The sequence below is a fragment of the Gymnoscopelus braueri genome, assembly GCF_963280865.1.
Source record: "Gymnoscopelus braueri genome assembly, chromosome: 2".
In the NCBI taxonomy this organism is placed as follows: domain Eukaryota; kingdom Metazoa; phylum Chordata; class Actinopteri; order Myctophiformes; family Myctophidae; genus Gymnoscopelus; species Gymnoscopelus braueri.
This window is the reverse complement of record NC_137604.1, coordinates 14,086,769-14,113,654: the sequence shown is the minus strand read 5'-3', so window position 1 is coordinate 14,113,654 and position 26,886 is coordinate 14,086,769. Positions and strand designations below refer to the sequence as shown.

The 26,886-nt window shown below is 42.0% G+C and overlaps 1 protein-coding gene across 2 annotated transcripts in view; it reads left to right on the top strand.

The window, feature by feature from the left end:
• rexo5 (RNA exonuclease 5) overlaps nucleotides 1-21,129 on the top strand; it is a 34,961-nt gene extending 13,832 nt beyond the window's left edge. Inside the window, exons 10-19 of one of the 2 annotated variants that reach the window (XM_080454643.1) lie at nucleotides 2,305-2,407; nucleotides 6,558-6,667; nucleotides 7,467-7,575; nucleotides 11,580-11,687; nucleotides 12,252-12,389; nucleotides 13,629-13,721; nucleotides 15,509-15,923; nucleotides 16,729-16,898; nucleotides 18,585-18,691; nucleotides 20,272-21,129. In XM_080454643.1, coding sequence (XP_080310769.1) covers nucleotides 2,305-2,407; nucleotides 6,558-6,667; nucleotides 7,467-7,575; nucleotides 11,580-11,687; nucleotides 12,252-12,389; nucleotides 13,629-13,721; nucleotides 15,509-15,923; nucleotides 16,729-16,898; nucleotides 18,585-18,691; nucleotides 20,272-20,329 — 1,411 coding nt within the window. In that variant the 3' untranslated portion in view covers nucleotides 20,330-21,129. The remainder of the gene's footprint in view (nucleotides 1-2,304; nucleotides 2,408-6,557; nucleotides 6,668-7,466; nucleotides 7,576-11,579; nucleotides 11,688-12,251; nucleotides 12,390-13,628; nucleotides 13,722-15,508; nucleotides 15,924-16,728; nucleotides 16,899-18,584; nucleotides 18,692-20,271) is intronic. The other variant, XM_080454644.1, reaches the window with a different exon arrangement.
• The last annotated feature ends 5,757 nt before the right edge of the window (nucleotides 21,130-26,886 follow it).

Here is a 26,886-nt window from a genome sequence, read left to right as displayed (position 1 = left end):
ACAGAATTACTAATGATTTTTCACACAGTCATATCGTTGCTGTTGCGCAGAAACCGCCTATCTCCATATCTCAACTTTTTATGTTTTTTAAACTTTTTCCATAAAGTAATGCCCTACTATTATACACAAAAGTAGCAAAAATAGCCGATCTGCAAGCTCACAACGCATCGCAATTTTCGCTATTGTTGAATACATTTTAAAGGGAATAAATATTAGAAATATTGAACCAATGAAAAGTATTAACCTATTAGCTTAAATAATATCTACACTGACTGGACCCATTGGGGCACAGGTTCTTTTTCCTATTTCCTGAAAAGTAACAGTTTTGGACATGGACAAGGTTTCCGCCTGACAGCGACAATATTACATTTCATAGATCACTTTTCATATCAAGGTCCATTATTTGTCGGGCGTTTGAGCCACGGATCACCGTTTGATGAGATTTAGCCTCTCAGACACAACTTGTCGTTGGATAAGATTTTGTCCACAATTCCATGCTGTATTGATGTTGGTACAATAGGAGAGATAACAGGCAAACGTTGATCAAAATAACAATTATTTAATTAAGCAATGCAGATGTTTAACAATAATTTAACTCTTGAGAGCGTACGCTCTCAAGAGTTAAAGATCCATAAGGGTCCATTTGGATACCAACTCTCCATCATATAGCTGGGGACCACCTGGAACCCCCTCAAGGACCCGCTGGTGGTCCCCGTTCCACTGGTTGAGAACCACTGTCATAGAAGCCGATGTCACAGCCCGACCCGTCCACATTGGAGCCTCGCAGGTTCCCATGCTAGATGCCGACCCTTGCCGAGCTCCATGATTGGATTTGAACCCCTTGTGCCACACGGCTCTCTCTTCGTTGCTGTCAGGCCGAAACTTTGCATGTCCAAAACTGTTCATAAGAAACCTTGTATGTCCAAAACCGTTAATAAGAAACCTTGTATGTCCAAAACCGATCCAATGTAGTTATTATTTAGTCACAAGCTCTTGTTAATACTTTTCATTGGTTAAATATTTCTAAAAGACTAGACTTGAAGAAGACCTCCAGGTCAAAGCGTCATTGCTCGTGTGCAGCAGTTTGGAGTATTTTCAGTTTGGAGCATTTAAGAGTGAGAGTTGCGAGCCTTTCTTTCGTCGTATGATTTTGCTGTAGTTTGGCTCGGCAGCGAAGCTGAAGGATGTGCGTTGTCTTTAAAATATTTATAAACCCCACAGACACTCTTAACCACTTTAACCCATTAAGACCTGAGTTAAAAAAAAAAAAAAAAAAAAAAGAATTAAGATAAAATAGTGCCGCGCTATGAGCTTGTATATCTGCTATTTTTGAATAGCCAAAGAAATCTAAAGTGACACAGATGCGTTCCAGGTCTTAACACATTGACTGCCAATCGCGTAGATCTACGCAAACCTATTTAAAGCCGCCACGTGCCAATCGCGTAGACCTACGCGAAGTGGTGTTTTTTTTTTTGTTTTTTTTTTAAGTTCACTTTGCACTTTTTTTCACTTTCGATACGACACATTTCATTGTAGCACCACCGGAAACGGAATTATCCGGGATCCGGTTTTTCCGATCCCATCCGCTTCCGGTCTAAAACGAAACCTAAAAGTCGATTATCTCGGTTGTTGTTTTTCTCATCGCTGATCGCTGTTTAGCATTCACCGTTGTAGCTTCAAGATGGCGGATCGCAAATCGAAGCGGTCTTCACTGCTCGTCTCACACAGATCCCCTGTGTGTTTAGAACCAAATGAACGCGCAATTTGAACGGATTTAGCGAGGTCTATGGCGACATGAAAAAAACAAAAAAACAACAAAAAAACAACAATAAAACGCTGGCACTGGTGAGTACATTATGAGATTAAACTCTGGCGTGGAATGTGTTAATGGGTTAAACCAGGTGTCCCTATTTTGGGCATCTCATTACATCGTTGCTCTCGGTTGGAAACCTTATATATTCAAAACCGTCCCTTTTAATTTTAAAACATTTTGAAATAGTGAAAATAGCCAATCTACAAGCTTGTAGATCTGCTAGATCTGCTATTTTCACTACTTAAGTGTGACACTCTTGTATGATGAAGTATGGCATTCATTTACCAAACAATGTAAACGTTGAAATATGGTTTCTGCCCGACAGCAACGATATTAAAAATCTTTCAAAAGTACTGAGAATACCAGCCGATGCGACACGCTGTGTGAGCTTGTAGATCTGCTGTTTCCGCAACTCTTGCGCGACACTGTCATAGGACGAGTTGGGGATTCATGAAATGATGTGTTTGTCTATTCTCCCATCCCTGCCTCAGGAAGCAGATTCAGAGTGATGAGATGATAGGTCACGACCCCACAGAGGACGCCGCGGCAGCCCTGGAGCTGGCGCAATATTTTATTAAAACAGGACCTCAACAGGTAGATATAGCTCTGTCCACACACACACACACACACACACACACACACACACACACACACACACTAGGGCATTCACAACTAATGATTTGTGTGAGTCGACTGTTTTGACCAATTAGTAGTCGACTAGTCGACTAGTTGAAATTAACATTAAAAAAATAAAAACAAATAAAAATAATTTTTTTTTTTTTAGGGGGGGCATTGTTTTAATGCCATCCTACTACTATATTACTATTATTATTATCCTCCTGCCCTTATTTTTATGGCGTTTTAAGGGAAGCGCTTCTGGCACAGCAGCACAGCACCACAAGTACAGCTGCGTCTCCAAGGATCCCCATTGCCCAATAATAGGCTTTTATTGGGCATACTTTTGACCCCCTTTTGATAAAAAATTAAGTCAGGAGGATAATAATAATAGTAAGACGGGCCATTACTATGGCATTAAAACAAATTTAAAAGTTTTTTTTTTTTCTTTCAACTATTCGACTAGTACCAACAGAGTCGACTAGTGGTTATACTAGTCGACTAGTCGACTAGTTGGTGAAAGCCCTAACACACACACACACACACACACACACACACACACACACACACACACACACACACACACACACACACACACACACCCACTAAAGGCTAGAGCACAACTTTTTCATGTGAAGTACCCCCAAAATGATACTTATTTGGCTGCGGACCCCCCATCTCATATTTTGTGACAGTGACCCCCGGAAGCAAAGATTTGAGTAAAAAAAAAAATCGCTTTAAAAATATATATATATTCAAAGATTTACACAAATGTTCACGATTTTTCAAAAATCGCAGATCTACAATGAGCTTATATATCTGCTATTTTTGAATAGCCAAAGTACATATGTATAACATATGGTTAAAATGATTGTGACGCTAATTTAGTAACTAATTGTGACTCTAATTCAGTAACTAATTGTAACTAATTTAGCTGGGGTTAGCTGATTGTGACGCTAATTTAGTAACTAATTGTGACGCTAATTTAGTAACTAATTGTAACTAATTTAGCTGGGGACCCCCTGGTACACCCCCCCCCCCCCCCCAAGGACCCCTGGGGGTCCCCGGACGCCACTTTGAGAACCAATGCTATAGCAGAGTCATACAAACTAGTTGACGCCAAACTTTTTCCGGCCTCTGAAAGGACTTACCGAACTGAAGAAAGTTGTCTCAGAACTTGGATCTGAATTCTGAACGTCAGACACCCCACCCTCTCAGTGTTCTGCCTGAATGTCTGTTCTGTTTACTTTCACCAATCTCCGACTCACTGCTTGGACATAATTTGCCTCGGAGATGTTTGACATTTCTGGGGGACAGACACAGTATGTCATGTGTGTTATCTCTCTCCGTCAAGTAGTTGCCATCTGGTTGCGGTGGTGTGTGTATTAACCCGTTCAATCCGGGAACGCATTATTCTGTGTCATTTTAGATTTTTTGCTATAACCATTATTTTATACTTTTGGGCTATTCAAAAATGGCAGATATACAAGCTCATAGCGCGGCACCGAGTGAAAATTTGTGCAAATCTTTGAATGTTTTTTAAAGCGATTTTTTAAAAATTCAAATCTTTGCTTCTTGGGATTCTACAAATGTCTTCTAAATCCAAAAACTTATGTTGCTATAATATCAGTGGTTCTCAAACTTTTTTCAAGGACCCCCAACATGATATGTATTTGTCCACGGACCCCCCCATCTCAAAATATTTTGTTCCACGGACCCCCAGATTTGAGTTAAAAATGTATATATATATTCAAAGATTTGCCCAATTAAAAAAAAAGTACCAGATCTACCAGCTCATAGCACGGCACTCGTGCGGCGCTATGAGCTTGTATATCTGCTATTTCTGAATAGCCAAAGAAATCTAAAATGACACAGATGCGTTCCCGGACTGAATGGGTTAATGTGTATTGACACAGACGAGACGAGTGCTCCAGTAGACTGTTTACTTTCTGATTGTGTGGTGCCGGTGCGGACGGGCAATAAGGGACAATACAGACGGCAGACAGGCTCAATGGCTCAGCACGCCCATGGCCCAATACAAAAAGCATATTGTTGCTGTCGGGCAGAAACCTCTTATCTCCACATTTTCGTAAATTAATGCCCTACTTGATCATACGTCACACAAAAGCATCAAAAGTAGCAGATCTACAAGCTCGAAATGCGGCGCAAAGCGACGTGATTTGAGCTTGTAGATCTGCTACTTATGCAATTTTTGAATTTTAATCCTGAAAAGTAACCGTTTTGGACATGTGAGGTTTCCACCTGACAGAGACGATATCAATAATACATACAAGTGAAGCATTATCTGCTGCCAACCTCTCAACAAAACAGTCCCATGCCGGCAGATTGCGGAAACATCCAACTATATAAATCACGAGCGAGTCGAGTGTCCGAACAATCGCACACACACTGGGGTGGCCATAGCTGAAGGGCTAGACAGGCCGGCCTGGGAAACGGAAAGTCCCAGGTTTTATTCCCGGCCCCGGCAATGTGTCGTGGTGTCCCTGAGCAAGACACTTAACCCCTAACTGCTCCACCCACTGCGTTCAAGTCTGACCACTTGGGCAGCAATCAGCTGGGTGAAGATGAAAACAGAATCTTCCCCACAGGATCAAATATCTCTAATTATTATTATTTGTTTTTTTCCCGACGGTATTCTTACCTTTATTATGACATTATGATATCCTAGGACAAGTGGTACAATACAGAAATTCCATAACTCCATAACGGATCCGCCACATCTCCATGTCCATGTTAAAAACCTGCGCCTATGGTCCTTGCTTTAAATCACATATTTTAATAGCTTTTTTTTCTCCTTTTTTTCTGGAGAGATCTGATGTTTACAGGCCGACCGTAAGCGTCGTAAAAGCGCGGCTTACGTTAGAGTGCATTCAAGAACAACAGGTTGTATAGTGTTCTCTCACTGTAAACATCAGATCTCTCCAGAAAAAAATAATGCTATTAAAATACGCGATTTTTGGGCACGGTGGCGCAGTCGTTAGCGCTGTCGCCTCACAGCTAGAAGGTCCTGGGTTCGAGGCACGGTGGCGCAGTCGGTAGCGCTGTCGCCTCACAGCTAGAAGGTCCTGGGTTCGATTCCCGCCGGGGGACGCTGTGGGCGCTGGGGGCGTGTCTTCTCCTCCGCGTCATCAGCGCCCATACCCTAGGTGGGGTTGGCGAAAGGGCCTACTCTGTGTGGAGTTTGCATGTTCTCCCCGTGTCTCCTAGGGTAGTTAATACCCTCACAAAAACATGTAGTAATCCTGGTCACTATACCGCCTCCCCCATGACAGCCGGGGCGCCTGATGGAGGGGAAGGGAACTGGTTGGAATAACGTGTTCCTTCCACGCGCTACGTCCAACCAGGGAAACTCCCCCCTGACAGGTGACAAGAAGGTCAGTTGGCTCTCATGCCTGAAGGAAGCATGAGCTCGGCCCTGGCCTCCCTACTGTGGGGGACTGGTGTAATGCTGGTGTAGGGCTGGTGTAGCGCCCAGGATCACTTAGGAAATTGGCACCGGGTGAAAAAAATGGGTTACAAAAATCGCGGGATAAAAAGTTTAGAAAAAAAAAAAGAAGGTCCTGGGTTCGATTCCCGCCGGGGGCGCTGGGGGCGTGTCCTCTGTCATCAGTGCCCATACCCTAGGTGGGGTTGGCGAAAGGGCCTTTCTGTGTGGAGTTTGCATGTTCTCCCCGTGTCTCTCAGGGTAGTTAATACCTTCACAAAAACATGTAGTAATCCTGGTCGCTATAACGCCTCCCCCATGACAGCCGGGGCGCCTGATGGAGGGGAAAGGAACTGGTTGGAATAACGTGTTCCTTCCACGCGCAAGGACCATAGGCAAGGAGTCAGGACCATGGCGGATCCGTTATGGAGAATTTCTGTACTGTACCACTCGTTCTAGGATATCATAACGTCATAATAAAGTTACGAATACCGTCGGGCGAAATTCTCCTTTAAGAACTACCGAACAAAGTTCTGAAAGGTCATTTAAGTTCTTAATGACGTCATTTTGTTCTTATTGCCTACACTAGCCGAGCAAAACTCTGCGTCGGTTGGAGCATGCTGCAGCCAGCCTTTACAACCCCCCCTTTGGACATAAAATATCCTCTTCTGTTTTGACTGGCAGGTTTTGGAGCGCCATCTGGAGGAGTTGTGGGGGATTTGTCCCACCGTTGACAACAAAGATGCTGTCGGTGCCTCCACGCCCACCCCCACCCAACCTCCACACAGTAACAGGTATGTTCTCTCTACAGCAGTGATTCTCAATATTTCTTTTTATTTCAAGGACCCCCCATTTGATACATATTTTGATCTCCTGGACCATGAATCTACAGTGTTAAAGGGCAAGATCACTTTGGTAGAGGTTTGGGTTGTGCAGTTACCTTGCCTTGATTGATTGATTGATTGATTGATTGATTGATTGATTGATTGATTGAATACTTTATTAGAAGTTTGCAGAATAAAGCACATGAAAGTACAGTTCAATACAAGGTCAGCTAATAGGAATTAAAACACCCAAGAAAGCCATTGGCTTGTTTCCATTGGGGTCCTTTGTACTCAATTCATAGTGAAGATGATGTAACAAAGGTGAGCAAGAAATCAAAAATAATATATAATAATAATTCAAAATATGCTCATCATTGACATTGTACGGTAAAACCACAAAAGGAGGCCCTTTTCAGCCTGTAAAGTTTATGGGCAGTTTACAGGCATTTGTTTACGGTGTAAACGAATGCAAACAACTCTGATTCTGACAGTACAGAACATCACAATTTCCTCTTTGGGCAAGCAAAGTTGGCAATTTATCTAAGTAGGAAAGAAAAAATAGATGGAGGGCAGAGGTGTGATTGTTTAGCAGTTTTCAAGAATTTAGTTACTATGAAAAAAGGGGGGACTTGGATGTGTTAAAAAATGTATGGGACTATGAAGGCGTACTTTTTTCTGTAAAAGATATGGGAAGTTGCTCTAAATAATGTTTTTGTAGCGAACATTCTGAATAAATATTCTTTTGTTAAAAATAAAAACTCTCCCTCAGGTTTGAGGATGTGTTGCGGAGGTCTGGACAGTCGGTAGCGTACCTGGGGAAGCGTGCTGATGTCAGCTTAGCTCTGTCCAATCAGCAGTGGCACAGCTCTGACAGAGAGGTGAGTTGTGTTTGGGTTTAGCGCAAGGGTTCCCAAACTTTTCAGGTAGCGACCCCCCCCCCCACCAAAATAATCATAATTTTGAACTGGGGACCCCCCATCCTGACAAGCACTTGGAATTGTAGGCATTACATTTAGTTTAACTCGGTTCCACAGATAAATATGGAGAAAATAGCCGAACTTCAAGCTCACAGCGCCTCGCACTGTGAGGCGCTGTGAGCTTGTAGATCGGCTATTTTCTCAATGTTTTCCTCTTTCTTACATAATATTTGACAATTCGGTCAATTTTGTATTATAAAAAGGTCTTAAAAGTCATTAAATTGTAACTTTAGAAATGTGCAGATACCCGGTATACACTTATTACTGTATGTTGGTTTGTTTACTGTTGAGTGAGAACACAATGTTGCACATTAAGCTAATCAACTGGGGACCCACCAAAATAATTTGGAACCACTGGTTTAGAGTTGAGGTGAAATCAACTGCTCTTTTCTTCCTTTCTTTCTTTCTCTGGTCTTGTTAGTAGTAGTTTGAGGGTAAAGCGCTGATAACTTACCCAGTGCTGTGTTCTTTCCACATACCTTTTTGCTTTACTTACAGTATTATGCAGCGGAAATCACTGATGTACAAGCTCATAGCGCGCTGCACCGCGACGTGTTGTGAGCTTGTAGGACTGACATTTCTGGCTTGCGTCACCATAGTACGCCGAAGTACGATGTTATTCAATGCCACCACTAGATGGCCATGTCAGTCTTTACATGCTATTTTACATTTGGTACATTGACTGTTTAGATCACTGGTTCTCAAAGTTTTTCATGTTTAGAACCCCCAAATTGATATGTATTTGGCCATGGACCCCCCATCTGAAAATGTTTTTTTTTACCAGGAACCCCCAGAAGAGAAGATTTATGTAAAATTATTTTCAAAATCATTAAAAAATATTTTGGATATTTTTCAAACATTTTCAAAAATAGCAGATGTACAAGCTCACAACGCGGCACGAAGTGACGAGCTGTGAGCTTGTAGGTCTGCTGTTTTTGAATAGCCAACATATAAATGGATAAATTGGTTAAAATGATTGTGATGCCTTATTAACTCATTGAGTGCCATTCACGTGTTTCACATGTTTTACCGCTATGGTGCAACGTGCCAATCACGTGTTTCACGTGTTTTTGAAAAAAAAATTAATAGTAGTAATAATTTTTTTTTGTTTAGAACCGAAGATATCATTATCTGAAGATTTGCAGCACCATACACTCCTTGTTTAAATTATAACTGAAAAAGGCTATATCTCGCTTACAAAGCACTTTTTTTTTACTTTGATATTTTTTTTAAATAAATCACACTGGCCAGAAATAGCCAGAAATAATTCTGGCACTCAGTGAGTTAACTACTTTTGCTGGGGACCCCCTTGGAACCCCCCAAGTACCCCCCACTTTGAGAACCAATGGTTTAGTTACTTTCTCATGCATTTACGTGTATTTTTTATATCTTTTTTTAATATTTATTTAGCAATAATAGCTGCAGAACACTGTGTAATGTGATCATGTTCTATCACAGTACCTTTCTTGAGTCTTGTACATGTACCTTTAAAGGGATAGTTCACCCTGAACATTATTTTCTATCGATTAGTCACCCCATGGAGACCAGCGGACCGGTAGGCAGCTGTTCCGGTAGGAGACACAAAGAGTCTCCTTTGTGTCTCCTACCGGAACCGCTGCCTACCGGTCCGCTGGTCATCAAGTTGTTGGCTTAGGAATGCGACAAAAACTAAAAAATAGCCATGAATTGACAAATCGATTTTTTTGGGGTTGAACTATCCCTTTAAGCCTAGTTCAGACCAGTGATTCACGACGGGACACAACGGTTTTAGAACATTGCATGCTGGCTGATGATGTCACACACACACACACACACACACACACACACACACACACACACACACACACACACACACACACACACACACACACACACACACACATGAACACACACACACACACATGAACACACACACACACACACACACACACACACACACACACACACACACACACACACACACACACACACACACACACATAATGTCCATATTCTGTCATTCATATCAAGGTAAAGTCAATATTGCATTACTGATATTAAAGTGCAAGGTGCAGGGCAGCATAACTTAGTTTTTTCCTTATGGATTTGGGAAAGAAACCGTTCCTGAATCTAGACCTGTCACAATTATTACATAATCGCCTAATTGCAATTATTTGAGATAAGCGCAATTATTTTTCGCATAATCGTCATAATGAAAAGAAATCTGATATTCTCTAAAATTTTCAAAATTGTGGAAATTGCAGATCTACAAGCTCAAAACATGTGACACGTTTTGAGCCTGTATATCGGCTATTTCCACTATTCATGTTTTTTTTTTAAGTTTAGTTAGTATAGTTTTTTTACGTAGTATAATTATGTAAGTTGTTTGTCATATGTGTGCCCTGTGCACGTTTTGTTTACGAAGCCTAAAAGCCTAAACCAAAATGATCTGTTTTATTCATTCCAATAATGTTCCAATAATGTTCAATAATGTTCCAATAATTCCAATAATGTTCAACGACAGAAACGCAATTAAATCGCTAATCACAAATATTTGAGCCACAATAAAATGTCATAATCATGACGGCCCTACCTGAACCTAGTGGTACGTGTTGTTATGACTGATACCAGTGATTCTCAACCTGTGGGTCGGGACCCCCCACATGATTTTGGGGGGTCCCCACTCCCCAGAGAACAGTGAAGTGACAATTTAAGGACTTTTAATACCAGAAAAAATACCATTTACTGCATCAAAGGTAATCAACAAACTATACTATAAAAAAGGGTCAAACATTGGCCAAATTGTCAAATTATATAAGAAAGAGGCGTTGCGAGGCGTTGTGAGCTTGTAGATCGGCTATTATCACAATCTTTTTCAACAAAACTAAATTCAAACAAAATTGAATGGCTCAACTCCTACATTCCAAGTGCTTGTCAGGGTGGGGGGGGGGGGGTCCCCAGTTTAAATATGATTATTTTGGGGTGGTCCCCAGTTCAAATATGATTATTTTGGGGTGGTCCCCAGTTCAAATATGATTATTTTGGGGTGGTCCCCAGTTCAAATATGATTATTTTGAGGGGTCGTGGCCTGAAAAGGTTGAGAACCACTGATCTATACCACGTGCCAGAGGGCAGCAGTTCTAAGAAGTGGTGCCTGGGATTTGTGGGGGTCCCTGATGATTATGTCAGTGGCTCTGCTGAGACGGTGTGATGAGGTGGCAACGTCCTCCAGGGACGGCAGTGAGCAGCCGGTGATTTGCACTACACAGGCAAGCGGCAGCACATGATTAGTACACATGCCGCGCCATTAGCAAAATGGCCACGAGCGTCCTCTGTAACGTATTGGTTCATGTTTTACAAAGGGTTTAGCGTTTAAGCCCTTACAACGATGATGACAATCATACCACATCCATTCCACACAGAGTTAGTATTATACTGGAGTTAATATACTGTGTGTGTGTGTGTGTGTGTGTGTGTGTGTGTGTGTGTGTGTGTGTGTGTGTGTGTGTGTGTGTGTGTGTGTGTGTGTGTGTGTGTGTGTGTGTGTGTGTGTGTGTGTGTGTGTGTGTGTGTGTGTGTGTGTGTGTGTGTGTGTGTGTGTGTGTGTGTGTGTGTGTGTGTGCGTGCGTGCGTGCGTGCGTGCGTGCGTGCGTGCGTGCGTGCGTGCGTGCGTGCGTGCGTGCGTGCGTGCGTGCGTATTTATATATACTGTATATAGAACTGCTATTGTATCAGTACTCTCTATTGACCGATAATCTAGTACAGTAATCATAATTGGTAGTTGAATGGGCTTATATCGGAAGGGGGTCGAAGGAATATCAAACTATCAAAATATTGAAAAAAGCAACTTGAAAACAATGTTCACCCGCCCAAAATAGTGATGCCTGGTTTTGAAGTGTCTCATGTTCCCTCTGTTGTTGTTTCAGGTGCTGTGGTCTTTCAAGAGGAAGACGACATGTCCGTCCTTCTCTGTCCTCCAGTTCTCTGATCACCTGAACAGTTCCTTCCTCCACCAGGAGCAGCTCCACCACACGGTCAGTCCTTCTCGTACGAAAACAACTGGTTACAACCGCTTAAAACACTGGTTCTGAAAGTGTGGTCCAGGGACCCTCAGGGTTCCTTGAGAGGGGTGGTTCCAAATGGACCCTTACAGGTCTGTAACTCTAAGAGTGTACAAACGGAACCCAATGGACCATTTCGGGTCCATTGGGTTCCATTTGTACACTCTGAGTTATGGGGTCCTTGACATAAAAAAGTTTGAGAACCATTTACTGACTCCAAACGTAATTGACCAGGTCTCAGTCAAAAATAGCCGATCAACAAGCTTAATTTTAATCGATCAAATCTATTTAATCACAATTTAAATGCAAACAATCAGTTTTTAAAAAAATGGAAAATAGCTAAAATAGAAAACTATTTATTTACGCTATTCTCGCTATTCTCTCTATTCTCTCTATACGCTTCTCGGTTATACGGTTAAACCAGGAGAAAATCGATAGGATAATCGCTATGAAAATAATCGCTAGTTGCAGCTCTACTGTGTGTGTTCGGTTCATTTACTGTGTGTGTGTGTGTGTGTGTGTGTGCGTGTCTCACAGGTGTGTGCACGTCTGAGGGAGATGTGCATAGTGTTTGCGGGGTCGTTCCCGGCAGGTTACGGCGAGAGAGACGTGCGGAGGTTGTTCCGCCGCTGCGGGGCCGTGCGGAGAATCCGAATGCTGAAGGCCACTCTCAGAGTAAGGTTGTTGCACCCTCTCTGTCACCGCGAGGAGAACCGGGATGGAATTCTGCTTTCCACCACTTCTCCCCAGGCTACTATTACTACTACAGCTCTAGTTGCATTTCCATTCTACACCTCACCACACCACTGGTTCTAAGCCTTTAGAATTTCAAGGGCAATTTGATATCGTATCTGTCGTGTGGAAACCTCATATGTCCAAAACTATTCCTTTTCAGGATTCAAATTCAAAAAGGGCAAAATTACCAGATCTACAAGCTCAAAGCGCAGCGTTTCGAGCTTGTAGATCTGCTACTTTTGTGCGTTAAGATCAAGTAGGGCGTTAATTTACGAAAGAACACAAAAGGTTAGAATATGGAAATAAGAGGTTTCTGTCCGACTACAACGATATGCATTAGGCCACAGACCCCCATTTGATACAGTTTGTTTAGTTATTTGTTTATTTGGAACGGGTCCCCATTTGCTGCTGCATATATGGCAGCTAGTCTTACCTGGGGTCCAAGACAACAATATCCATGAACAATTAGGATATATATGTTACAGTATGATTGAAAAACCAGTCGGATTGAAAAAAGAGTGCTCGTTTTCTTCGAGTTCACCTCGATACAGAGACTAGGGTCTCTGTATATATACTGTATATATATATATATATATATATATATATATATATATATATATATATATATATATATATATATATATATATATATATATATATTACATTCACAGAAAATTGATTTTAAAAAGATAGAAAGACAGAAACAACAGGAATATAACTGAAATGATTAAAATGAAATAGACAAAGTAATTTAAACCAACCATAAAACTATAATTTAATCTAAGATATTTTTAAAATTTTCCAGAATACATATAAAGTATTATTATGGCAGCGTGCATACAATGTCTGGTGCTAATCGGTCCAGCTGATCATACCTGTAGAATGATATACTGTATATCGTCACTGTCGGGTGGAAACCTCGCATGTCCAAACCCCGTTTTATTATGAAAGTAACATTGTGAAAATAGCCGATCTACAAGCTTGCAACGCATCGCTTCGCAGATCAGCTATTTTTCACTTATTTTATGTGACAGTATGATGAAGTAAGGTATTCATTTATGGAAAAAAACATAAAAATGTGAAACCTGGAGATAAGAGGTTTTTGCCCGACAGCAACAATATGATATATATACACGTATATCACAGTATGGGTTCTAAAAACTGAACTTCTCTCTCCAGCTTCATGCAGAAATTGAGTTTAAGCTGCTGGAAGGTGCTGAGCTGGCTGTACAGACTCTGAATGGACTGAAGGTGCATGGACACTGCATAAAGGTATACAGTACGTCTAACTTCTGTCCTTTCATCCTTTCCTTTTGTTAGGTTTCTCTTTCTGCCCCTGCTCTGTGTTCTCCCTCTTTGAACATACTGACAGATCGTTCACTGACCGGATCATTCAGCGCAGCACTTTCAGCGGACGTCCCCTCAGGCTCGCGTTTTAGGGAAACGGAATGTGCCTCGTAAACATATTTATTTGATGGATGAATGGCCCAAACTTACTTTATGCAGTTCAATACAAGGTCTGCTAAGAGGATTTTAAACCCAAGAAAGCCTATGATTTTTTTTTTATTCTGTACTGTAGCAATTTGAGTGCAAAGTGCAATATAAATAAAATGTATTTCTATTATTATTATTGATGAAAACAACAATGGTGGAAGAAGTAATTGTTAAATGCGTGCTAGACGAGGCTAAAACTTTTCAGGAAATAAAAACAAATTCAATGATTTTTCAAAAATAATTCCATGAATAAATCAAAAAAGAAATAGAATAAATTCCATAAATTAGAAAACAAATGTTTAAGAAGTACCACGACGCATTGTGAGCTTGTAGATCTGCTATTTTCACTAGTTTGTGTCCCGGGCAAACGTATGATTTCTGTTTTGGGTCTTGGGCTAAAAAGTTTGGGAACCACTGATCTAGACCATGGGTATTCAACAGGGGGTCCGCGGCCCCTAGGGGGTCCTCAGAGACATCCCAGGGGGGGCCACCAAGTTATTGTTTATTCGTTTTATTTATTTATTAATATTTAAATATGTCTGAAAATACCCCCCCCCCCCCCCAAAAAGATATTACATGGTAGGGAAGCTCAGAGGGATGTCATAGAAGGAGCACTGTGGTGTGCCTCACAGGTCCGTATGTTATGTTTGTGACGTCCACCGCCCGCGCACTCACGAGGCAATTTTAATATAGGAGGATTATCTCCAAAGCCACCTCTGTACTTTTTGACATTTTTCTACCATCTTTCCTCTTTCTAAATTGCCCCCTAATGGCTCTGAACTTTTCAAAGCAATCAAGGAAACCAGAGACGGACATATGCTTTTAAGAATTTCCATTAAAAACACACTTATTACTATCTAGTACTTTTGTTTCCTCTCTTCCTCGTCTTTGCTCTTTCTAAATTGCCCTTAGATGGCTTTGAACTTCTCATTGGTACAGAAACAGCAGTGCACTCACCCACTGCACGTGAAGATCATAATTCATGAAGTTGTATAACCACTTTCCACTTGGCATCCCTAATTTGTATATCTGCTATTTTTGAATAGCCAAAGTGTAAAATAATGTTTTTTTAGCTCAAATCTAAAATGGATAACCTGTTGGTGTCTATGTGTAGGCCTGTCACAATTATTACATCATCACCTAATCGCAATTATTTGAGATAATCTTCATACTCGTTTCCATGTTGTTTTTTCATATATTTTCAAACATTTTCAAAAATAGTGGAAATGGCAGATCTAGAAGTTCACAACGCGTCAAATCGCGACGCATTGTGAGCTTCTAGATCTGCCATTGTGAGCTTGTAGATCGGCTATTTCCACTATCAATGTTGTTTTGAAGTATAAAGTTATTAAATGTATATAAAATATTTCATTGTATATTTAGGTTATTGTGAACTTCAAAGCCTAAAAGCCAAACAGAAATGTAATTTTTATTCACGTGTTCCAATGTTCAACGACAAAAAAACACAATTAAATCGTTGATCGCAATTATGTGCGTGACAATTAATCGTCACGTAAAATGTCATAATCGTGACCACAGCCCCTATGTATGTGTACCACATGTAGGTCCAGAGGCCTTGTCACGAGTCAATGTTGGACCTGAACGTGACCATAGAGGCTCTGCAAGACGACCCTCTCAACAGCCACCTGCTGTATGTCGTTGCACAGAGGCCCGACGATGGCCACGTGATCGCAATGACCAACGGACACGTGCCCGATATCACCGCTATAGAAACCACTAACGGCTTGCAGCCAAGTCTAGTCGGTGGCTCCATGGCTGAACTCTGTTCAGAGCAACTATGTACTGTGAATGGGACCGCTGGAGCAAAGACCACGACGACGTCGGGCCAGTTTCACCACGCCGCCTCCCCTGGGACGTCCGAGGACGAACTCAGAGAGGCGTTCGGTCGCTTCGGCGCGGTGAAGAGAATCCTCCTGCCTGCCAAGCCTTCTGGGAAACGTGCAAGACATGCTTACGTAGGTGAGTCAAAAACAACACATGGCCTCGCGTTATTAAATGTAGATTATCTTTGGGTATGTTTAACCCGTTAAAACCGGGGAAAGCATCTGTGTCATTTTGGATTTTAGCTATATATCGTCTCTGTCGGGTTGAGACCTCATATGTCCAAAACTGTTACTTTTCAGTATTCAAATTCAAAAATAGCAAAAGTAGCAGATCTACAAGCTCAAAACGCGTCGCTTCGCGGTGCGTTTCGCGGTGCGTTTCGCGGTGCGTTTCGAGCTTGTACATCTGCTACTTTTGGTACTTTAGTGTGACACTGTAGTATTAACACAAGTAGAGCATTCATTTACGAAAAACACAAACGTTAACATATGGAGATAAGAGGTTTCTACCCGACGATATTCAGCAACGATATATAGCAACATGTTGCTGATTTAGATGCCATTTGTAGAATCTGACTCAGGTCTTAACTCATTTAGTGCCACTGGACGTAAAATACGTCCAATGTAATAAGCCCTGTGCCACAGGACGTAAAATACGCCCAAAAAACAATTTTTTTTTTTTGAAAGAAATGTTCAGAACCCAAGATATGATGATTTGAAAATGTTCTGCTCCATTCACTTCTTGTTTAACTTCTTACTGAAAAAGGCTGTATCTCGGCTCCTAAGCACTTTTTTTTTTACAATGAATTTTGGCTGTGGCACTGAATGTTTTTTTTTTACAATGAATTTTGGCACTGAATGAGTTAATGGGTTAACAGTCATATGTGGGTCTCTTTTTGTGTGTGTGTGTGCGTGTGCGCGTGACTGCGTGTGCGAGACAGAGTTTGAGAGTTCAGAGGGTGTGCACGCGGCTCTTAGCTCTTCCCAAGTGCTGTGGAACCAGAAGTACCTGGTGTGCCGATCCCTGACACCACCACACTTGCGTTCGTGGGCTCCCCGTAGCGCTGCTCCATCGGGCTGTGAGGGGGAATCGGTCATGCACGGCTCTCAGGTGAGATTCACTGTGGCGTCGTATGTCCTGTACGCTTGCTTCAAGCGTCTTCAGACGATTTTCACACTTGTAAAACACCTGAATGTGAGATCAAAATATTAAAACAAGAGTTCACAACTCATCGCATTGCGTACAGTAGATCTGCTGTTCTTTGCTAGTAAAACAAATAAAAAAGGACAACAATGACACGCCCAAAATAGGGGGCGCCAGGTTCAAAGTGGTTAAAGTGGCACAATAATCATATGAACTTGAACTATGATAAAGAATAAAAGTAAAAATAAATCTTAGTAACAATTTTAACATTCAGCCATTAAATAATACAGCTATCCATAGATTTTCTTTTTCCCATTGAGACCTGAAGCCGATTCTACATGTCTCCTAAATCTCAACAGTATTCTGAAAAACCTATGTTTCTATATCAGTGGTGCTCAATCTTTTTTTATGTCAAGGACCCCCAAAATTATATGTATTTGGCCGCGGACCCCCATCAAAATATTTTGTTCCAGGGACCCCCAGAAGCAAAGATTTGAGTTAAAAATGTTCGCTTTAAAAATATATATATTCAAAGATTTGCACACATTTTCACGATTTTTCAAAAATAGCAGATCTACAAGCTCGTAGTGCGGCACTCGGTGCCGCGCTATGAGCTTGTATATCTGCTATTTTTGAATAGCCCAAAGTGTAAAATAATGCTTTTTAGCTCAAATCAAAAAAATCAAACAAGACATTGACAAAACACAATATCAAATGGAAAATGGAAACACTTAACATTACTCCCACCCAATTTGAATCGAAATAAAATATTTCCAATTGTCCCCCCCTGGTGCCCCCTGTTTGGCCCCACTTTGCAAACCGTGTGTGTGGAAATACGCTCTGAGAATCTCCTCAGTTTTCCGAGTGCCCTGGCGGTGACGTCATGGTGTGCGCTTAGTTCAGTTGATTTACGAACGGTCGGTTAAAACACACCTTGCCTGTGGAGGGTGGAATGTATTTGTTGCTTCGTGCCTCAGTGCCTGCCGTCTCTATTGATCCCTCACTGCTTCCTATACCTGCCTGAGAAGAAACAACAGTTTACTGACTGTAGCAGTACTCGCCTCATCTGGCTCTTCCTGCCTTGTTCACACATTTAGCCTCGTCTAGCACGCATTTAACAATGACTTCTTCCACCATTGTTGTTTTCATCAATAATAAAAACATGTTTTATTTATTTTGCTCTTTGCACTCAAAGTGCTACAGTACAGAATAAAAAACATTTGCATAAAAACAACACATCTGGAAAAAAAGAGTCTAAAAAAAACTATTTAAAGCATGGGGGCAAAAACAACCTAGGGGGTAAAACCAGAATAACTAACCGAATGCTTTATTCAAAAGGAAAGTCATCAGTGTTCAGGGTCAACGCACTGGTATATGGACCACCTGAGTAGGGTCAGTCAGTGTGCACACTCAGCGCACCTAGGGCGCAGTGAACTGAATCATCAGCAACAATTTATGCGTATTTCCGAACATACAGTACCGTGTGACTTAGGGTATGTTTGAAGGTTTTAAACGATGTGAAAGGGGGCCCTCAGAGATATTGCATATGGATGGACAGGGCTCAGAAATGTTTGCTACCTCCCTAGCTAGAAGCACATAGAGTAGGATCTTGGGTGATGTGTGTGTGTGTTGATGAGTTTTTGTGTCCACCAGGAAACAACTGAACGTGTTGTAAGGAAGTTGGACCACCGTCTGGGGAAGCTTTTCAGATGCCTTCCAGACTCCACCCTCTCTGTTGTTGTGCTGCCCGGACATATCAGGTGAAGAGTCTGCTTCTGGGTACACCTGTTTTTGGCATGAAGGGTAGAAACTAAGGTTATTGGTGTGCACTAGCGTTAGATCAAAATATCGTTCTGGACGATATATAGGCCACTATTTAACTTTTTTGACAACACTTGTATCGGCACATGTATGTACTGTATGCATACAGTTTGCAGATGATGTGTCCCCACTTTCAATCTGGCGTCCCTGATGTAGCATGAATAGCAGATCTACAAGCTCACAACGTGTCGTGGTGCGACATGTTGTGAGCTTGTAGATCTGCTATTTTAGATTTTTTTGAGTGGTTAACACAATTAAGTTCAGTTCATGTACTCACTTTGTGTCTATCTAAAATATATTTGTTAGTTAAATGTTCCCAAATAGAGACTTTAATCAAATCTAAGTTTTTCAAAGTGATCAGAACATTTTGCACTTGGGGTATTGACAAAACATCGGTCAAACATTGGTAATTGGTGGTCGCATCGTACCCAAAAACATGGCATCGGTTAGGCTCTAGTATGCACGATTGCACGCTCAACCCATATGGTTGCAGGATAAAGAAGTAACTGTAGTATCCGTACACAAATAAGCTCCCAATGTTTTTAATTCAGCATTCATGTTATGTCAACGATTTTCACATATTGAAAAAAAGAAAAAGAAAAAAGTGTGGATATATCTCATTTTTTCTGAAGTATTTGTTCCTAGAATATGATTTTACATTATGGCCCAATCAGTGTTGCCATTTCCTATTTTAGTCAACAAAAATGTACAAAAATCTAAACTAAAACTAAACTAAAACTAAAACATTTCAGCTGACTAAAATATAACTCAATGGGATTTCTTTCAAAAAACTATGACTAAAACTAAATTAATTCTGTTGTCTGCTGATGATCCTGCTCCTGAGATGCTCCTGAGATCGAGCTCACAACGTGTCGCGCTTGCCGATCGACTATTTTCTGCGAAATCTTTCCCCACAATACAGACGCTGGGGTTTAAGTGGTTAATTGTTCGGCGCACGGTGGAACTCCTTCTCTTCTATCAAAATAGCTGTGTTCCAGGAACCAGGCACAAAGCAGCGTGCCAGGTCTCAACCAATAAAACAATTGTTTGGGGAGGAGAAATGACCGCGAAACCTCGCCAAAATAGAGACACTGCAAGCTAATGTTGGAGGGGTGGTTCGACGTTGCCGCAAATCGCGTCAGGACAGTCTTATAGACCCCATAACAGACGACGTCACACTGATAAGAACCAGTATGCGTGCAACCAGTATGCGCGCAATGAAACCCATTCTGTCAGGTCTCGCTAGGACGCGCCTCACTAGCCAACACACAAGAGGGGGGGTTGGGGTGTGCTGAAACCAGCGCACCCCAAAACAACAGGTTGAGAATTGATTGCATGAAACAATCACCTGTGCATCCAGTCTCAATGTTGGTAAACACATAATTGGTCTATAGAAACGCAAAATGTATTTTCATGACTTTTGATCGCTCGCTCATGTCGCTGGCTGTATGGATGGGGTGTCAGAGTCATTGTACATAGAGTAAACATTTTTTTTCCCTTCCTCTTATCTCTTGCACAGCTCCAACACCCACCTGCCAGGTCTGTGCTTCATGGAGGTCACACCAGCGTCATCATGAAGACTCTTTTATGCTCCATAGCAGTGGTTCTCAAACATTTTCATGTCAAGGACCTACCAAAAATAATACGGATTTGGCCACGGACCCCCATCTGAAAATATTTTGTGCCAGGGACCCCCGATACAAGATTTGTGTTGTTAAAATGTTTAAAAAATAATCAAAATGTTTCACATTTATTTCAAGACTTTTGGAGAGCTTGTATTTATAATATATAGGGTTAAAGTGGTTAAACGTATTTAAATTCTACATTAACGAAATTAGCTGGGGACCCCTGGAACCTTCTTTAAAAAAATGGGAACATTAACATGAGGAAACGGATACAGTATTCCACTTTCTGGAAACCCGGGACTACAGTTACTGTATGCACAGAGACTATTTTCTGCCCGGGACTCAGTATTTAGCATTCATTTAGCAAAGATGAGGTTTGATGTCGGACGGCAACGTCACAACAAGCCTTTTTAAACCTTCTTGGGACCCCAATCTACACAGTAAAATACACAGTGTTATTTTAACTCTTGAGTGTACAAATGGAACCAAATGGCATTTCAAGGGGCCATTTGGCTCTTAACGCTCAATCATTTATCTGGGGACCCCCCTGGAACACTGTTATTCTTGCAAAAAACAAAAAAAATGTTTTAAAAATCAACATGAAAAAAAATTGTGATAAGATGGTGGATCACGGCTGGAAAACAAAAACGTGATATGATATCTTTGCCCTATCACCCACCCTTACAGGGATAGTTCGCCCAAAAAATATTTATTGTTTTTTCTCACATTCCTAAGCCAATAATTTGATGACCAGCGGGACCGGTAGGCAGCGGTTCTGGTGGGAGACACAAAGGAGACTCTTTGTGTCTCCTAGCGGAACCGCTGCCGGTCATCAAATTATTGGCTTAGGAATGCGACAAAAACAAAGAAATAACCATGAATTCAAGTCTCCATGGGGTGACTAATCGATAGAAAAAAGGCATTTTGGGGCTGAACTATCCCTTTAAACTAACATTCATGTTTGTTTGAACCAAACCACTGATACCTGTCCAGGGCAGGCCCGTTTTTGGGCTTTTTTTGTTACTTTATTTCGGTTTTAGGGTTAGGTTAGGCTCATGTTGTTTAATTATTATTTTTGCCTGATTTTACCAATTTTTTATCAAAAAAATAATTAGATTTTTTTTTTTTTGCAAAATAAACTGAGGGGGCACAATTTGAAACTGAGGGTGCCAGGCCCCCTCAGGCACCCCCGTGGTGCCGGGCCTGGTCCAGGGCGTGGTGTACTGTGTGTCTCACACAGTACACCACGCTAAAGTGACAACGGTCAGAGGAAGTGTACCTGAGTGGTCTGTCAGGAGTTTGTGTTAACTATCTTTTGAGTTAACGATGACAACACTACCCCAGGGTTCTGAGTAGGCCTAAGTGAGTAGGTTGGAGAGGTTTATTGTCGGTATCAGCCGAGAACACGCATCAGCTCTTTTAGTAGATGCAATATTGGGCTTTAGTCCAATATTGTGATCTAACAAGGAAAGATTCAGTCAGTAGTTTTCAAACGTATTGTTCCCAAGGCACACACAAGGGAAAGTCATTATCTCAAGGCACCCCTGTATTCATATAAATGGCCACTGTATGGCCACTGTAACCATTTACCTTATATTTATTAATGCCAAATACAAAGTTTAACCACTTGAGCCCTAATTCATGTTTTCTAAATAGCATTCGAAAATAGCAAATCTACAAGCTCACTATGGCCGGGTGTAGCTTGCAGATCTGCTACTTCGCTATTTTCGAAAATGTGTTGAAATATTTTTTAGGATATAGACTTTGCCTCTGTATTGGGAAATGAGTGCACACAAAGTACTGATATATTGAATGAAAACAAATGTAACATTTTGTATAGTTTACATGGTATACATTGCAATAATAATGTGACTTGTCTCGGCACACCAGTGTGCCTCGGCACACCGTTTCAAATCCACTGCCATAAGTGACTAAAGACCAGTATTGCATCTACTGATTAAAAGAGGACGAACATTATGTTGCGACTTCTGTGACTTCGTGGAACATGGTATAGTACATTCTAATTGAATGTAAAGAATTCTGGTAAAACTCTTTCTAAGAGGAGAAGGACTGTCATTCTTGTAACTATAGGTTTATGCATTGATTTAACACTTCAGCTGTACAGTGTTTAACTGTACTAATTCATGTTGAATCGAGGTATACGTCTTTTATGTCATTAAACTAGTGACTTTGCTCAAACCACTTTTGATTGGCCTTTTTATTATGAGTAATTGCAGTGAGTAATCACAAGCACTGATTTCTCTTTTAATATGTGTATGTGTAACTGCAAATATATTGCTTTCCTTCTAGGATTTCAAAGTTAAATAAATTAAGACTATACAATTTATCATCCGTAAGCCAAATATATTCATGTTTGTAAATTAAATTCCTCTAGTAAGTTGTTTGCAGTGAATGAATGAGTCAACAATGCCTACAATTCAAGATCTCTTTCTAGTATAATACCTGTTTTCATTGTAACGTTGGGAAATCGTGATTTTGGTTATTCTAATCATGTTCCAAACATTGTGAACAGTGTCATAGAATTGGAAACTCCCCTCACTTGATTTGTTTTTTGTATCAAATCAGGTCACAGGCTGCCTGGGTGAGAGATTGATTTAACCACATGATTCTAAGCACGTCATAATTACCATAGATATAGAAACCTAGATACCTCATTGGCCTCTGCAGTTCGTTGGAGCGATCTGTTTGGTATGGTGGCCGCCATATTTCCGGGGGGAACGGGCACTGGCCAATCACAGCGTGTTGACTACTGGCCAAGCACAGCGCGTCTTTTCCAGGACAGAATCTAGTTGTCCCGCCCCCACCTGCCTCTGATTGGCCTACTGAACGCCCCCTTCTGTAACGCATGCGGAAATTTCCAGCTGCCCCCCCGAAAGCGGAAGCGCGTCCACCATACAGACGCTTCAGAGCCAGGAGCCGTCTACCTTTATATGTCTATGATAATTACCCCCTCACTATCTCACCTAGTTTGCTAATGCGCTATTACTACTCCATCCTCCCACAGCTCTTGCCGCACTTGATGTTACTGTAGGTATAGGCCTTGGCCTTTCGGTACTCATGCATGGTGAATGGTGAACGGTCAAGTGTGGGTAGCTTGTGGAAGACGAGAGCTCTCGGGCCATCCTCCCTCTCGACTTCAGGAGGATTTCCCAGGAAGATTTTGAAATCAATTACCAAGTTTCCACACTTTCCTCCGCTCTTAATGCCCAGCTCTTGGCAGACTGAGAAAGGTTTCCGCTAGAGATGTCATTGATGAGATTCCAGCTCTGGCCATGCCTCTGGTTAACATGTGCCTCTTCAACCTCCTTGACCTTTCAGTCAGCTCACGTTGTTGTAGTGTTGCGTACACTTGTAGCTCTTTCTTCTGCTTATACTCCTCCCCCAGGACCCTCTCCTTTCCAATCAGTGACAAAGTCCCTGTTTGCGGTCTTCTTGTCACCTGTGTTTAAATATAATAACATTTTGCACACATTTTGTAAGACCTCATCCATGATGATCAAATCAAACGTAACACTATTCAGGTATAACGGTATGAACACAAAACAGTAGATAATAAATGTCAAATAATTAGGAATACCTCATTATGTAAAACAAATTGACTGTAGCACAACAGGAGTCATTCATTATAAGTCACATATCCCCATCCTCATGTCAAAACAACATTAATTTAAAGGCATTGCTTGCAGTGCCAGCTTAAGAATCAGAATCAGAATCAGTTTTATTGTCACATCACAGGTTTACAAAGTAAAAAAGTGGGTGAAATTCATTTTAGTGCAGCTTAATAAAAAACAACACCACAGCAGCCGTAAACAGTGGACTGGCATGAACGATGACATGATACAAGGCGGCAACTGCGTTGCCTCTCAATGAAACATGAACAACAAACATAGCCATATACCACCATGGCGCTAAACGATCCCTCATAAGAAGAGTTGGGTGGGTGCGGGGGGAGCGGGGTGGGATAGAATGGAGTACACGGGCAAAAAAAGCACTGCTCGCACGCTCTGCTCCCAGAAGGGGGCAGAGCGTCCGAGGAGCAAAAAAAGGAGCCCAGGGTGGGAGTGGGGAGGGGAGCAGGACGGTGGGTAGGAGCTGGGGGGGGGTGCGAAGGCATGTAGTGCAGACGTGTGTGTGTGTGTGTGTGTGTGTGTGTGTGTGTATGTATGTGGAACTCTGTGACATGTCCTTGGGCTTCACCCAGTTCAGAGCAGTCTCTTGGCTGATGTCAGAGCTTATCGCATGTTGTTGTGCGATAGCAGCGAGTTGTGAGGCTGCGTGAGACGTCCTTGAATGGCTTCCGAACCAAAGTCATAACACCAGGTGTCCATGAGGGCTGGTGGAGGGGGGGGTGGGTTCTTGGTATGGGTACGGGTGTGGGGGCGGGTGGGCATCTTCACTGCATTTCGCTGGGTGAAAAAGTCCAGGTTTTTTGGCTTGGGGGGGTCCAAATCGATCCTAAAAATCCAAAGCAGACAATTTATCTACTATTAGTTACTGTGGGCCTTCCAGTCTGTCCATGCCCGCTCTGATCATGGTCAAATAGCCTTGCAGCGCGGTTATGTCGCCGCGCAGAGCAGCAGCTCGCTCAGCGGCACCTCTGGCTTCGACCTCCGCACGTGCCATGATGTTGTCTAGCTTCGTGTCCAAACCACGGACCCTTTCGTTGTTGTTGTCCACCTCGTGCCTAAGTTCAGTGATGTTGCCCAACTTGGCGTCCAGTTTGGGGATCCACTCGGTGATGTTATCCATGTCGCGTCTTAGCTCAGTGGCCATACCCGTCAGAGTAGCCAGCGCTCTGCCCGCCTCCGCTCCGTCCCGGGCAGCTCTCATCTTGGCAATTTTTCGATACACAAGTGCAATGCCCGCTCCAATCAGCAAGAAACCTGTTATCGTTGCTACGAAGATATATACATCTTCTGCATCCTCAATTTGCAGGATTTCAAAACACAGAACCCTCCATTTGAAGTCAGAGTCACCCATGTATCCGCTCAGATAGGTCCCGTCTGGACAGATTGGCTCGTCCGGGCCAGATTGCCGGGTTGAGAAAATGTTGTCAATTGCGTTTAACGACCAGTTAATAATATAATCCATGTTTTTTCCCGAGACTGTTCGCTCGTGCAGTGTAGAGAGGCTGGAAAGTTATGGGGATAGGATGGGAGGAGAGAGGAGAGGGTGCGACTGCCTTCGTCAAGCAGCAGGAGGGTGTATAACATTAACGGAAGGGCTTTAGGTGCTGAAGCACAGGGTACCAACCTTGGGAGGGCACCAAACGGCGTGGAGAAAGTGAAAGAAGACTGAACTATCACCGAAAAGCGGCAAAATTTAGAAGCAGCTGCTGTTGAAAGAGGGTTAAAACAATGAAATGTGCCGGTGAAGCGTGCCTGTGAAGCGTAACCCCCCCCTCCCCTCTCCCCGCTGACAAAACGTCTCGGGGGGGCACCGAAACGGTTCGTAGCACAGGGCACCACGAAGGGTTAATCCGGCCCTGATTGCTTGCAGCATCAAATCAGAGTTTAGAACTTCTAGAGCTTGGACTTCTTATTTGGGCAATGGTTTATGCTATGTCTGTTACGTCACACCCAATGCATATATAATGACATCCAGTGACAATCTGGGTCATTTGTATACCGTACGTATCACAGGTATAACAGTGGTTATACTAGCCTACATTTGAAGCATATGTGAACAACACTAACGATATTTAATAGTTAACTAGCTATTCTGATATGCTTACATGAGATACAAAATATAATTTCATAATTTGTATTTAATAGTCTAGAAGGTTTGTATTTTGGTATTTTAAAATGATGACCGAAAATACTTGTACTGTTGAAAAGTTTCAGTTTTCAGTGAAAGAGTTTAGTGACATGGATGTGTATGATTTTCAGACTTTGAAACACACGGCAGACGAGAACAGGCCAGGCAACAGTCACATACACTTTTCAGGCAATGAGAGAGACGGGTGCCTCACGGAAGTAAAGATGTCTGAGAACTACATCTTAGTACAACACCATTTAGAAAGTACAACACAACTGGTTGAAGAGATGTTTGCACAGCAGCACAGGGATGGGATGGGATGGAACGAGGAGAAAACAACACTGGTTGGAGACATGCAGGCACTGGCTGAGAAGTTCTACTCGATGATTAAAACCATGGGGGAAGAGAGTACAATGAAAGAGCACAAGCACCAGACGTTTTTACAAGTCCAAAAGCTGTTGACTGAGAAGGAGGAAGAGATCATCTCCCTTAAAGAGAGTCTCTCTATTCAGATGAAGACAAACGAAGCCTGTAAAAAGGAAATGGAACAGTTGAAAAAAAGCAAACATGTGTATCAGGAGGAGCACTCGAAGATCAGTGACGGTTATCAGAAGAAAACAGGCATCACAGAGGATAATAATACTAATACACAGCTCCAGTACCAGGTGGGTCATATCCAGGAAGAACTGAGAATCATAGAGAATCTTTTGTCCATGGAGCAGGACAAACGG